Source organism: Microtus ochrogaster, chromosome 15, assembly GCF_000317375.1.
Source record: "Microtus ochrogaster isolate Prairie Vole_2 chromosome 15, MicOch1.0, whole genome shotgun sequence".
Taxonomy (NCBI): Eukaryota; Metazoa; Chordata; class Mammalia; order Rodentia; family Cricetidae; genus Microtus; species Microtus ochrogaster.
Window position 1 is genome coordinate 32,401,660 of NC_022017.1, and position 13,338 is coordinate 32,414,997.

The 13,338-nt window shown below is 39.5% G+C and overlaps 1 protein-coding gene across 3 annotated transcripts in view; it reads left to right on the forward strand.

Moving 5' to 3' along the window:
* Fam135b (family with sequence similarity 135 member B) overlaps positions 1–13,338 on the forward strand; it is a 272,906-nt gene that overhangs the window by 240,551 nt on the left and 19,017 nt on the right. For 2 of the 3 annotated variants that reach the window (XM_005354527.2, XM_026782496.1), the window contains exons 13-16: positions 2,655–4,659; positions 6,839–7,005; positions 9,403–9,494; positions 12,933–13,030. In XM_005354527.2, the coding sequence (XP_005354584.1) occupies positions 2,655–4,659; positions 6,839–7,005; positions 9,403–9,494; positions 12,933–13,030 (2,362 nt within the window). Of the gene's footprint in view, positions 1–2,654; positions 4,660–6,838; positions 7,006–9,402; positions 9,495–12,932; positions 13,031–13,338 lie in introns of those variants that run through there. The other variant, XM_026782497.1, reaches the window with a different exon arrangement.

Here is a 13,338-nt window from a genome sequence, read left to right on the forward strand (position 1 = left end):
GACCAGACATGAAGAAATGAGTGTCCCCTTTCTGTTCTCCCTATAACTCGACCACAGAAACCCAACACCTTTACCAGAATATGTCAAGTCCTGTGTTGTTGGTTTAACCAAGTGGTTTCTTTATTTAATCCCTTAAATAATGTATACAGCTTCAGAGAAGGAGACTGAAACATAAGTAGAAGTATGTGGGAAAGACTATCAATAAACAACCCAAATCAACTCCTTAACTCCAGCGTCCAGACTGCTCTATTAGCTTCCTGAGGTGCTTTAAGCCAGGCCAGTTTGCTTGTCATTTTATACAGTGGATCAAAATGGCTACATTTCAGAACTTTTGCATCTGCAGACTTAAGAGTGTGGAATCTAGGGGATGCGTAGGAACACAGCAAGTTTGCAAACATGAGTTTGGTTTCTAGCTGTACTCTGACATCTAGTGTCAAGTAAATGTATGACAAGTGAAATGTGTGCTGAACAATACTAAATCTTCAACCCAAATGGTAAGTTTTTAACATATGTACACATGTATGCATATGTGTGCGTGCGTATTTGTGTGTGCTTATATGCTTGTGTTTTCATTAACGCGTACCTCTTATATAATTTTCAGAAAAAGTCGACAGTTAAAGCAACTAAGCACCAATCATAGGGGTCAATTTGCACATCAGAATTGGGTGCAGATTGTTTCTCAGTCTTTTTAATATCAGATATTGATAAATGTTCCAGTGAGCATAAATTTAAGCCTTTAAGCATGTGATTCTTCCATACACACATTATTCTTAACAAGACAACTGTTCCTTTGAGTGCTTCCCAATATTTTGAAAACCCCATCAAGGCAAAAGCTTATTTACTCTTTATTGTTTGTTTGTTTCATTTTGTTTTTGTTTTTTTTTTTTTTTGAGACATGGTTTCTCTGTATAGCTTTGGAGCCTGTTCCGGAACTCGCTCTGTAGGCCAGGCTAGCCTCGAACTCACAGAGATCTGCCTACCTCTACCTCCTTATAGCAAATGTCCACTTGCCGTCTTGCCAACCCAATGCCTAGTCATGCTAGTATAGCCCTGGGTGGAACTAAACATCATTGTGGTAATTATATTCAAGCCAATACAAATAACCTTTACTATGCTAGATTCCTGTTCTTGGCTTAGACCCTTTCAGGAACACAAATTAACTATGTACCACACAGGGTGTCAGCCTTCAGGCTATAGGGATAAACACAAGCTGTCACTTTCATGGGGACAAGAGTTCACAAACAGATCATCACATGGTGGTAGGATGTACAACACTCCCTATGTGTGGGAGGGACATTGGGGAATTCCAAAGGAGTATACTGGTCCTGCTGCAGGCTGAGGACAGGTCTTCAGAGGAAAGCAAATGCTTCCTATTATCATTGGTTACACCCAGGTAAAGGGGGAATTCATTCCTTCCTCAATCTAATTACAAATTGCACTGAATTTTATTAGAAAATCATGTATCAAACCTCATGTAGTTTGTAATTAGTATATGTATGGCTTAATTCATGATAGCATTTAAGAGAAGTTGTATTGATTTAGCTTCTATTAAAACCACATGAGGCCTTTATCTTATATTTTGATTTTTAAATTAACATATGAAGTAATGGATGTCTTTATTATATTTTATGCCCATTTTCTTAATTTTTAAATATTTCATATACTTATTTTCTTCTTATTTACCCTCTCCCCAACTCCTCCCTATTATCCTATCCACCCGACTTTCTCTTCTGTTAAGAACCGCCCCCCCCAACTCATCAAGTCCAATTTGTGTTGCCCAAATGTTCTTAGAGGGATCATGGTTGACTTTCTTTTCCTCCACTGCCCTCATTTGCCCCATTGCTCCTCTGCAGATCCCTTTTTCCTCTTTGCTTGCCTCCACAGTTGCTAGGAGTAGAAACTGCTACAGCCACTACATGAATTCAGGTCACTGGCTACAAATTCTCGGTTCATGTAATTCACCCATGTTTAACGATATTCTGGGATGACTCAGAGAACTTGGAAAGAAGCTATGCCCATGATTAAGGTTTTATTGTTATGAATAAAAGACAAGTATATCCCCCCAAAATGAAAACAGGAGATGGGGGAAGGAAGGTTGAGGGCAGAGAGGCAGAAAGAGAGATGGGGAGAGAGAGGAGAGAGAGGATTCATAGGTTGAAGCTTAGTCAGAAGTTTTGGTGTTCTCAAGACTTTTCCTTCTCCTGGAGAATCCATCTTTGTTGTCAATCTACAAGTCTGAGGAGCTCATCCGAGTCACAAGATCCGAGCTGTGCATTGATGTTTTCTTATGTGGACAAGATTGTGCGAGCCACTGGCCTCATATAGGTGCAATCTTTTCACAGAGGTCTGATGGATATTTCTTTGCCCTTGCCCTGCCCACTAATCACATGTTTTGTCATGTCCATATCCTCGATTATCTCACCAACATAAATTCTTCGGGATTTTACCATGAGTCACTTGGCTAGCCTAAACTATCTGTATACCTCTGAATAAGAAAGTTTTTCCTATAACTTGAGAGCTTTAAACACTCTGAAGGTCATCCCCTACAAAAAGTAGTAATACGGGATTGTTCAATTGTTTTCATGCAATTAGGCATTTGAATGATTGATAATATTTATTTTAAGCTACAATACAATTTTCTCCTTTTGTTATAGGGCATAATTTGAGTGTTTATCCTAATTTTGATGTCCCAGTGACAAGTCCTGCAATAATGAATCTAAAAGGGAAAGAAAAGAATCTTATAAATCAAAAGTCATCTTTGAGGAAAGACCTTCCATTATCTACTACAAAAGCACCCCAGTTGGGCTCTGATGAGGATGTTATTAGGTGTCCAGAAATGGAAGAGAGTGTCTCCACACAGAATCCTGTGGATGTGTGCTCAGAATCTCAGGTGTATTTGACCATTGGTGAATTCCAAAACAAAGCTGTCATGCCTGAAGGTGAATGCTGGACTGGCCCAAGGTCTGACGCTGTGCGAGATTCAGATGTGGACATTCACAGGAAAAGTCCAGGTCCGGAAGATGGGAAGACCCCTGCATTGACCTACATTGATGTAAAATCTAGCAATAAGAACCACCCTAGAGCTGAGCCTATGCTGGGCCTTAATGTGCAGCATGAGCCCAGGCGCTCTCAGGACAGCTATGATCTTGTTAAGACTCTGCCAAGCAAAGCTGTAGCGGGAATAAGTCAGAATAATGCCATCTCTTTAAATGAAACAGCTGCCCTTGAGTTCAGGACTCTAGGAAGGGGAGCAGACCAGGAGGGAAAGCCTGTACTGCTGAGCCTGAAGCTCACCCCTGCTGAGCCCTGTGACTCATTGAACACCACGCACAGGGAACCTTCGGACACCACGTCTTCCTTGCAGGACCATGCAGACGAGCAGGAAGATCTGTCAGTGCTCTCTGGCATCATCAAAAGGTCAGCCTCCATCATATCTGACTCAGGCATTGAAAGCGAACCAAGTTCTGTTGCCTGGTCTGAGGCCCGAAGCAGGGTGTTGGAGTTACCCAGTGATCGTGAAGTTTTACACCAGGCGGTTCGAAGGCATGCTCACCACAGGAACTCTTTAGAGGGTGGCCATACAGAAAGCAACACCAGTCTGCCCAGTGGCATCCAGGCTTCTCTTACCTCTATCAGCTCTTTGCCTTTTGAAGATGAGGAGCGCGAGTTGGCACTTACCAAGCTAACCAAGTCTGTCTCTGCACCCCAGATCAGCAGCCCTGAGGATACTGCTGAAGGTGCAGACATTATGAAGCACACAGGAGGATTTTCTGAAGACCTGGACAGTTCTAGCAAGGACAAAAGTTCACCTGGACACAGTTCTCCTTCTGGTGACTCCATAGCCCAAGATGTCAGAGCAGGACATTCTCTTGCAGATATAACTTTAGAATCTGACAGAGCCCAGGGTCCTGGGTACATAGACATTCCTAAAGGTGAAGAGAACCAGTCCGATCCTCAAGGACCCTGCTGTCTGGATGGCACAGCTGGAAACATGCCAAGTATTGAAACCAAAGGTCTTAACTTAAAAATACCATGTTCTATAGTGCTTGAAAATTCTAGGACCAGATCTTTTCAAAGAACAGTAGTGGAGACCACAAAAGGCAAACCTAAAGAATCAAGTGGGGATAAACACATACTCCCCAACCACAGCAACTTAGAAGCCAGGGCTGTGTCTCACAACAGGGTGCCTGAAATCAGGAGTGCAGCTGCTCTTGAAGCTGTCAACTTGAGCTCTACAGGTCTACGAACTGGTCCATCAAGTGTCAACGATACCGTGCTGTTGAATAGAAGACATAATGCCTCTCTGGAGGTCAAACATGAAACAGGCACTGTGTGCCCCACTGTGACTCACGCTATTGCCTCCCAAGTGTCACGAAACCAAGAGCTGAAGGCAGGAACTTCCATCTCTGGGTCCCACTTGAACTCCGCAGAGGCCTTTACTCTGGACAGCCTAAAGGCAGTGGAGGTCGTGAACTTGTCTGTGTCTTGCACTGCCACCTGTCTCCCTTTCTCATCTGTACCCAAGGAGACCCCTGCTAGGGCCGGACTCTCTTCTAAACAAAACCTAGCCCCCATCACTCATCAACCTTTGGGTTCTTTTGGAGTTGTTTCTACCCATTCCAGCAAGATGGAAGAAGAAGTCAGTGAAAGGATGTTCAGGTAAGCTTGTGGAGAGCTCACAGGTCATTGAGGTTTTCCCTCGATTTTCTCAGTTTCATGCATGCTATGTAAACATGGAGGTGTTTGTTATTTTTGATTACTTAATAGAGCAATAATGTACATATCATGTTATTCAGAATGTCTAGGTTAAAATAATAATTACAAACAAGCCCAATATAATATGACATAATTTTATAGAGAAATTTTATATAAAGATATTTGTCCCTTAAATATATTCATTTTTTTAATAATAATAGGATTATTGTGACACTTCTTAATTATTTTTCCTGCTTAAAATATTTGAAACATCTTTCTCTATAAGTTAATTTTCATTCAGTATCTTAATGTAATGTCTCCATAGTAATCCATTGTATGGATGTACCATAGCTTATTAACCAAATTCTTAATGGGAATTTTTTTACATTTTTATTTTGATACACAACTGTCTTACAACACTACTGTGACTTCACCTTTTCATATTTTGAAAAACGAGATTTTAGGACCTTTGAGGGAATAGATTTGCCTCCCAGTTTCCCTTTAAGATTATGGACTTCTCAAAGCCACCATTTTTTTTCAGTAGTAGCATATATAACTTGGTCATTGGCTTGCACTGTATTCATTTTTTTGCCCTCAATTGTCAGCTATAGATTTTATTAGGTATGTAATAGAAAATTTTTGTCAGAGTACCTCATACTCTTTCTTCTCTTGCCAACTGCTAATAATTACTGATTTTTACATAAAGAAAAAGCCCAGGCAGGTAAGCATTGGATATATTGTTAATAAATAGCATCAAATACCTGTGACAGTTCTATGACATTGGTCACCAATTCAAGAAGTCCAGTTAGACACTGTCAAAAAGCTGGATCAGAGTCATCCCTGTGTTAACTGCAGGGAAAACCAGGCAGATGAGAATAGCAACCAAGGCTATATAGTGTTGGGCAAATGTGATTATTCCTGCATATCCAGCAGCAGTGCCTGTACATATAGAGAAAGCAGGCAGCAGAAACACTTTAGAGGACATAATGTCTTCACCGAGGAGACATAGATGAGGATGCTGATGCTAATGCTAGAGCTTCACTGACTTGAAAATCCATAAGTGTACATTATCCAAGATCCAAACGTTTTTATTTTGTTTTGTACTGTTCTAGAGAAAAACTAGGACCTTGCTTTTTTAGACAATACATATAAATTTAAATTATATTTTCATGCTATTGAAATCTAAAATATCTTAATGGCTGGTGGGACAACACATATAAGGAATTTTGTACCCTGAAATTATTTTATGTTCAACATAATAAAACTATTTTATGAAAATACCTTACCTCAGGTAATGTGCTTAGACCACATAGAAAACAAAACTTAGTTCTATGTGTAGACATGGTCCCATCCTCAGGTTATCTCAGGATGTTTATGTATATATACCTAAATCTTAAAAGCAGCAACAACAACCCCAACTGACAACTGAAACTCTTCTAGTCTCAAGCATTTCAGATAACCAATAATCATCGGAAGTGATAAAAACCAAGATTCTAATCTTCATAATCTTATCTGTGAACCAGTGTTGTTAACCACCATCTTGATAAGTGACCACACAAACACATCTTACCTGGGTATAAAAGTCATTTCTGGAATCCAGAATACACCAAAGCCTAAAGAAACCAAGCCAAGCCAAGTCAAGCCAAGCCAAGCTAAGTAGTTTATGGTAATAACCAGAAAACAAGCAAACAAAGCCAAAATAAAACAAAGAAACACAAAACCTGCATTGCTGCTGGGAATGGGGGGAAAATAGTACTTGAAAAGAAGATGGAAGCCAAACCATGGTGGGCTTGTATGATAGGAAAGAAACTTACCTTCTCAGGAGATAAATTTAAAGAAGTTCATGTCCTATAGCTGCATAGCGTCTTATAAATCTCTACCCAGTCTCCTGTTAAATGCAAGATTAAAATAGAAATTTGCAGAATAAAACTTCCTGTGGTTCAGTCGGGGGTATTTTCTTGCTCTGTCTCGTTAAGAATGAAGCTTTGCTCACCAGCATTTCCCTTAAGGTTTCATTTAACATTTGATGCTCAGAGGACAATTTGTTTGTGATTAAAAGTCACTCTTGCATACCAGCCCCACTCATTCCCTGCTCAACATGGAACACGCAGCATGGCTTGTGATTAATTGGCATATTCTCCAGTTTTTATCAGGCCAAAGAAAAGTTTAAAAAAGAACTGAAGATTGAAGGATTTCTGTACAGTGACTTATCTGTACTAGCTTCTGATATACCATATTTCCCACCAGAGGAAGAGGAGGAAAACTTGGAAGATGGGATTCACCTGGTGGTCTGTGTCCATGGCCTGGATGGTAAGTTCTACAGAAGTTTCTTTCTCAAATTACTCTACAACATTCAGTTTAAGTCTCTAAAACTAACCAAACAACAACCATGAAAACATTGCTGTCAAGGGAAATGGCATGGCAAAGGTTACATACATATGTACACACATATCATTAATTAATTAATTCAGTGATGTGAATTTTACCAATCAATAGTATAAGTAATTGTATAACCAATGAAATTAGTATTCTGAATAAAAGAAAGACTGGAGGAAATGGTTGAAGAAGGGGGCATATTGCTAGAATGAATACCTCGGTGAAATGCTGGAGTTGATGGAAGTTATGAGTCAATAGAATAGTCCTAGAAGAAGATATGGGGGGGGAGGCATAAAAGATGCACTTTTAGGAGCTTGGATTGGTGATTGCAACTATCTTGTTGTTTATTTTGTTCATCTCTCACTTATGCAGAACCTTTTGTGTATTAGACACTGCCATGTTCTAGGATTAATAGAGATAAGAGTGACCATGACATTCATTCGCTCAATATCACTAATAGTCATTCCTACATCTGATTTTGAAAATTCTAAAATTCTTGGCAATGTGAGAAATCTGGGGGTTCAAAAACTGACTCAATGGTTAAGAGCACTTGCTGCTCTACCAGCAGACCTGAGATTGGTTCGTAGCACCTATGATGAATGGCTCACAAACTCTATAACCAAGGTATCCAATGTCTTTGTCTGTTCTCTGAGGCTCCCTGGATACCTGTGGCATTCACACACCTAGATAAGCACATAAATAAAAAGTCTTGAAAGTAAGAACTCTGGTCAGACCATAGGGTTTTTATGTTACTTCATGCAAATTGAGAAAGAGTTGTGTAACAAAGGTAGAAGTGATTTGCCAGTATTGTACTGATTCAGAGAGATGAGCTGCCCATGATCGCATCCCCTGGGTCACAGATAAAAAGAAAAACAAGTGATCACAAAGACGGCTTTCAGAGTATTACGTCTGTAGTTCAAGGTGCATGTCTGTAACTGCTTCAGAATTTTATAGAATCAGTTTATTCAAACCTGTCCAATATGTTTATATTAAGAACTGAGTACATTAAGACAAGTTATGAATATTTACACAGGCTCTCTGTCATGCCAAAAAGCTCAAAGCATATCTTGTTATAAATGTTCTCAGTCTAACACATTATTAAATAAAACTGTTTTAGAAAGCTTTAGGTTCCAAGAACTTTTTACTCTTAGTATCTTTAGTAGAGAAGGATATTTTATTCTCAAATTCTTCATGTTAAAGATAAATAGTATCAACTTTTTAAAAAACTCACTCCCAAAATGACATTAGGGAGATTTAGGCAATAACATGAGTGAATCTGAATGTTATTTAGCTTCTGGCATAAACAGAGTTATGAAATTTAACTTTCTAAGAGAAGATATGTATTCTCCTAAAAGAACATGACCTTTCAATGACCTTGAGGCCTTCAAGTTTGAGAAAATGCTTTAATAGGTTACTGGATGATTAGCATCTAGGAATATTCACATTGAGGTTTGTCTCTAATCTTGAATTTTTCCAAATATCATGCATTCTTGTTAATACACCTTTGCATCATTGGGGGAATTCATAGAGAATGATATAAAATTAGTGTTATTTGATTTACAGTGTAGACGTTCTCTGATACCATGACCTGTGGGGTTGATTTACATGGCAAAGCATGCTATCAAATTATCTAAATTTGTTGTAACTCCTTTTCAACTCTACAGGGTCCCAGGAGAGGAACATGCCGCACGTTAATGTAGATACACTAGAATGCCCATGGGCAGAATGAAATGTATGCCTAATTTATTCTGTTATAACAAATCCACTTTCCATGTAACATTTTATGCCAACAAAATATTCTATTTACTGTTTGTGCCTCTCATACTAGCAACTTCCTGGAATTAGCAACTTTTTATTCCTCGACCCTTGATGATACTCTTGGACATTTGCAAGCTTACTAATCCATTATTCCTTGGCTTAGGAGTAATTCTTCTATTTATACAATTGAACTAGAGTCAATTATTCATCTCTTCCTGATATCTATAAATGATAGTCAAGTAATTAAGAGGGGACTGCCACATTGTGCCTGCTCGGCCACCAGGCAGCTCCTTCCAAAAACATGTTTAGAGAGTTGTGTTCTGGGAAAGAAATAAAACTGATGTGGCAGGTCTAGAAATAATCCCATTAAAGCAGGGCCATTTAAAAGAGCCCACCTCTTTGTGTATGCATGGGCTGGGGTAGCAAGAGGGGAGGAGAGGGAGTTACTTCAGCTATTTCTGTTATCTTCTCAAAAATGAACAACAAATCTAATTATACTATGAGAAATGGTGAGAAAGAAATCCTTGGTAGCTTATGATTACTTATAGGATTGAGGTCATCTGTTATTTTCAGGGAACAGTGCAGACCTACGGCTGGTGAAGACTTTCATAGAACTGGGACTCCCTGGGGGAAAATTGGACTTCCTAATGTCTGAAAAAAATCAGGTAGGATGGCAGAAACGTTGGGTTGAGAGAACATTGGGTTTAAAAGAGTCTCCTAAAGGCACCATGATGATGTGTGGACACATATGAAGTGAATGGGGAATCGTCAAGGCTAATAACAAAATTCTTGGGTGATTTAGAGAAAAAAAACCTTACTGTATTGTTTTGGGAGTCTAAGGAAAAACATGAATTAATGATAAGAGCTAGCATGTATTAGCTGACTGGAGCCTTTTGGCTTAATTGGGCATTGGGAATATGGCCTACTATGTGGTCATCCATGTAGTCACAGTGGGGACAGAGCATTGTCACCTGCAACTATGCAAAGGAGCCAGGTTGTGATTGATTTTTAATCAGATATGGTATAGATCGAGGCTGTAACTGTGAAAAGTGCTAAGAGTCAGAAAGGCACTAGCAAATCAATGAGCAAGGGCTAGGGATGACCAGAGAGTGGGGCACATGAGTCATAAGCATCCTTATGGAGGGTGCTTGAGGAATAGAGCTGTTAACAAGCAAGAGGCCTCATGAAAGTGATAGTGATGCAGAGAGTCATCAGCCATCACAGCTGAGAAGTCAAGCTAGTGAGATGGCTCAGAGTGAAGGCATTCACTGCCAAGCTAAATAACCCGAGTTCAATCCCTGAGTCCTACGTACTAGAAAGTAAGAACTAACTCTCTCAAGGTGTCCTTTGACCTCCATACACAAACACACAAATTAATAAATGTTCAAAAGCCCAAAACACCAAGCTTATCCCTTAATTGATTGTGCTTAATTTCTTTGCCTGTTTTTTGATATTCTATGTCCAAGGTCACATGGCAGGCAGTATAAGGTTCTATGTGAGGAAGGAGGAGTTCAGAGAACCATCAACCAAGGGCACACTATTTTCAGTATAGCTGACCCAGTTAATTGTTCCTTATTCCATCTTCAAAGCAACTCTGTTGCTTACCCACAGCACCAGCTCTTTACAGCACAGGGCATGAATCCTAGGGCTTCTGCAGAGAATCCTCCCCCTAACCCAAAGAACTGCCATACAAAATTCCAGAACATTTATGTCCTAAGAGACATGTTTCATGTGTGGCCATGTCCTGAGGGAGATAGCCCAGGACATTCAGAGAGGGAGGTAGAATAATGGCTGATCAGTGTTCCATGACCTTGTGTTCACTTTACCCTGGTGAAGTTTTCTCTTCAGGAATGATGGATGTAGTTAATAGTAGAGATTGGGCCAGGAATGCAGCCTTCATTGTGTGTCCCTTCATATAATACATTACAGGACATCTGGATTTTACATGGTGTCCACAAGCTTGTTTGAGCCAGGATTCTGCAAGTCTTTAACTAGAGGGATTTGTTTCAATACTGATCAAGTCCTACCGCGCTATTTCACTGCTTACATATTATAAGTCTTATAAAGGGTTCAGAACGCAATGATTCTTTCAAAGCATCCTGGCTGTGGAGGTCCCATTAGTGTTTCTGTCCTTACTGTGGTTTTCAGAGCATTTTTCATCATACTAAGTACAGTCTTCATTATCACAATTGTAAAATAATGAATATGCAAACCACTAATTTGAAAAGGAGCAAAGAGGCTCTCAGAGACTAGAAGGTCATGATAATAGCACCACCAGTCTTAGGTATGTTGATAGTCATTTCAAGAGTCTTTAAGATATGAGGAGGAATATATTGCATTCTCCATTTTTAAAGGCAAGAAGATGCAGATTCAGGCTATAGAAGCCACAGAACCTTGATACAACCTCTGGGAAATTAGAGCTACAGATAAGATTGTGTTTCATGAAGCATAGCAAGAGCACCACTGTGTTTTGTCTCTTTCATGCTGCAGGCTTTATAGAGAGATGGGTGACCATCGACATAATGTCACTCATTTCTTTGCTGCTCCATCCTTAGATGTGCTTGCTGCTTCACCACCATAATGAACATTTGTTAGAGCCTTGGGCCAGAATCTCAGACATCCCAAGATGCTGTTTATTAAGAATATTTTTGCTTGTAGCTATGACCCTAAATACATGTCTGTGTCACTCCCAATAATATTCCTAAAATTTAGTTATATAGACCAATCTCTTATGTCTTCAAGTACCTAGATGTAAAGACACAAGCCAGCAGTTGGAACCTTGCTGGTTGGCCACAAGCCTTGTGATAAAATATAAAATAATAGAAATGGGTTAATTTAAGAGATAAGAGTGAGCTAAAAAGATGCATAAGCTAATAGGCCAAGCAATGTTGTAATTAATATAGATTCTGTGTGATTATTTCAGTTCTGGGCAGCCAGGAACAAATAAACAGCCTCCTCACAACATAGATGAGCATGGAATTTCACAACCTTTTTGTACTTTTTTATCATTTGTCCATCTTTCTGGTGAAGAAAGGGTTTATCTCATTTTCAATTCCACATCATAGTTCATCCTTGAGTGTAGTAAGGCTAACAACTCAAAGCAGAAACAGGAGCCTTGGAAGAACACTGCTTACTGGTTTGCTCGACATAGGTTGCTTAGCCTGCTTTCTTATTGCATCCAGAAGCACTTTCTCCATGATAGTACAGGCCACAGTTAGCTAGACCCTCTTGTCAATTATCAGTTAAAAAAATGCACTATAGGCTTCCCAATGGGTTAGTCTGATTGAAGCATTTTCTCAATGAGATTCACTCTTCCCATATCTTTCTATCTTGTGTCAAGATGACAAATACCAACCAGCATAAGACTCCAGCATGTCTTGGTGTGAATCTGGCTCACACAAAGTGAGCAAGTGGTCTCCTTTCACAGGATCTGTTTCCTTCAGCAGACACAGTGTGCTCATGTTGAGGCAGCAGGTACTACATCTTAAGAACATATTCTCCCATCTTTCACCTTATTCCCCTAACTGAAGGTTCTTTAGCAGATGCCCAGGTTCTTCATTAGAGACCCAGTGGACCTTTATCTTGAAGTTATGTCTCAAAATGTAACCCCTAACAGATGCTTATATACTTTAAAAAATGTCATGTTGTTTAATGAAAGAGTATTTCTTACATAGAGGCCATGGTGTGGGAGATCTTTCTGTCTATGTGTTGCTTTTATTGGTTAATGAATAAAGAACTGCTTTAGGCCTATGGCAAGGGCAGAAAAGAACTAGGTGAGAAAATCTAGCCTGTATGCTGGGAGAAAGAAAGGCAGAGTCAGGGAGATGCCACAGAGCCGCCACCAGACTAAGATGTGCTGAAACTTTACCTGGTAAGCCACAGCCACGTGGTGATACACAGATTAATAGAAATGGGTTAAATTCATATGTAAGGGTAGCCAGTAAGACACTAGAGCCAATGGGCCAAACAGTGATTTAATTAATACAGTTTCTGTGTGATTATTTTGGGTCTAAGCTTGCTGGGAGGCTGGGAACTAACTAATGGCCCTCTTCCAACAGAAGTCATAACTTCTTCTAATATCTTCTCCTTTTCTCTTCTTCCAGATGGACACATTTGCAGATTTTGATACCATGACAGATCGATTGCTGGATGAAATCATTCAACACATCCAGTTGTACAACCTCTCCATATCCCGAATTAGGTAAAAGGAAACCACAGGTAGCTAATGCTGAGGGAAGATGGGTGACATGTTTTTGAGTGTTTGCCATATAGTAATGTTTAGATACTTTTATAAGGCACTATGATAATTGAATTTTGGGCTCTTAATGAATCTGATTACTTTTAGGAGTGAATGGAGCAGCAAGTTGGTTTCTCCCCTGAATATCTCTCAAAATATGAATGATAAGAATTAATATTTTGCTGTGGAGCATTAAGAATCTTAAAATTAGCACAGCTGTCTCTAGCTTTGAATTCATGTTTGAATTCTCACAAGTTTAGGATCTACCATGT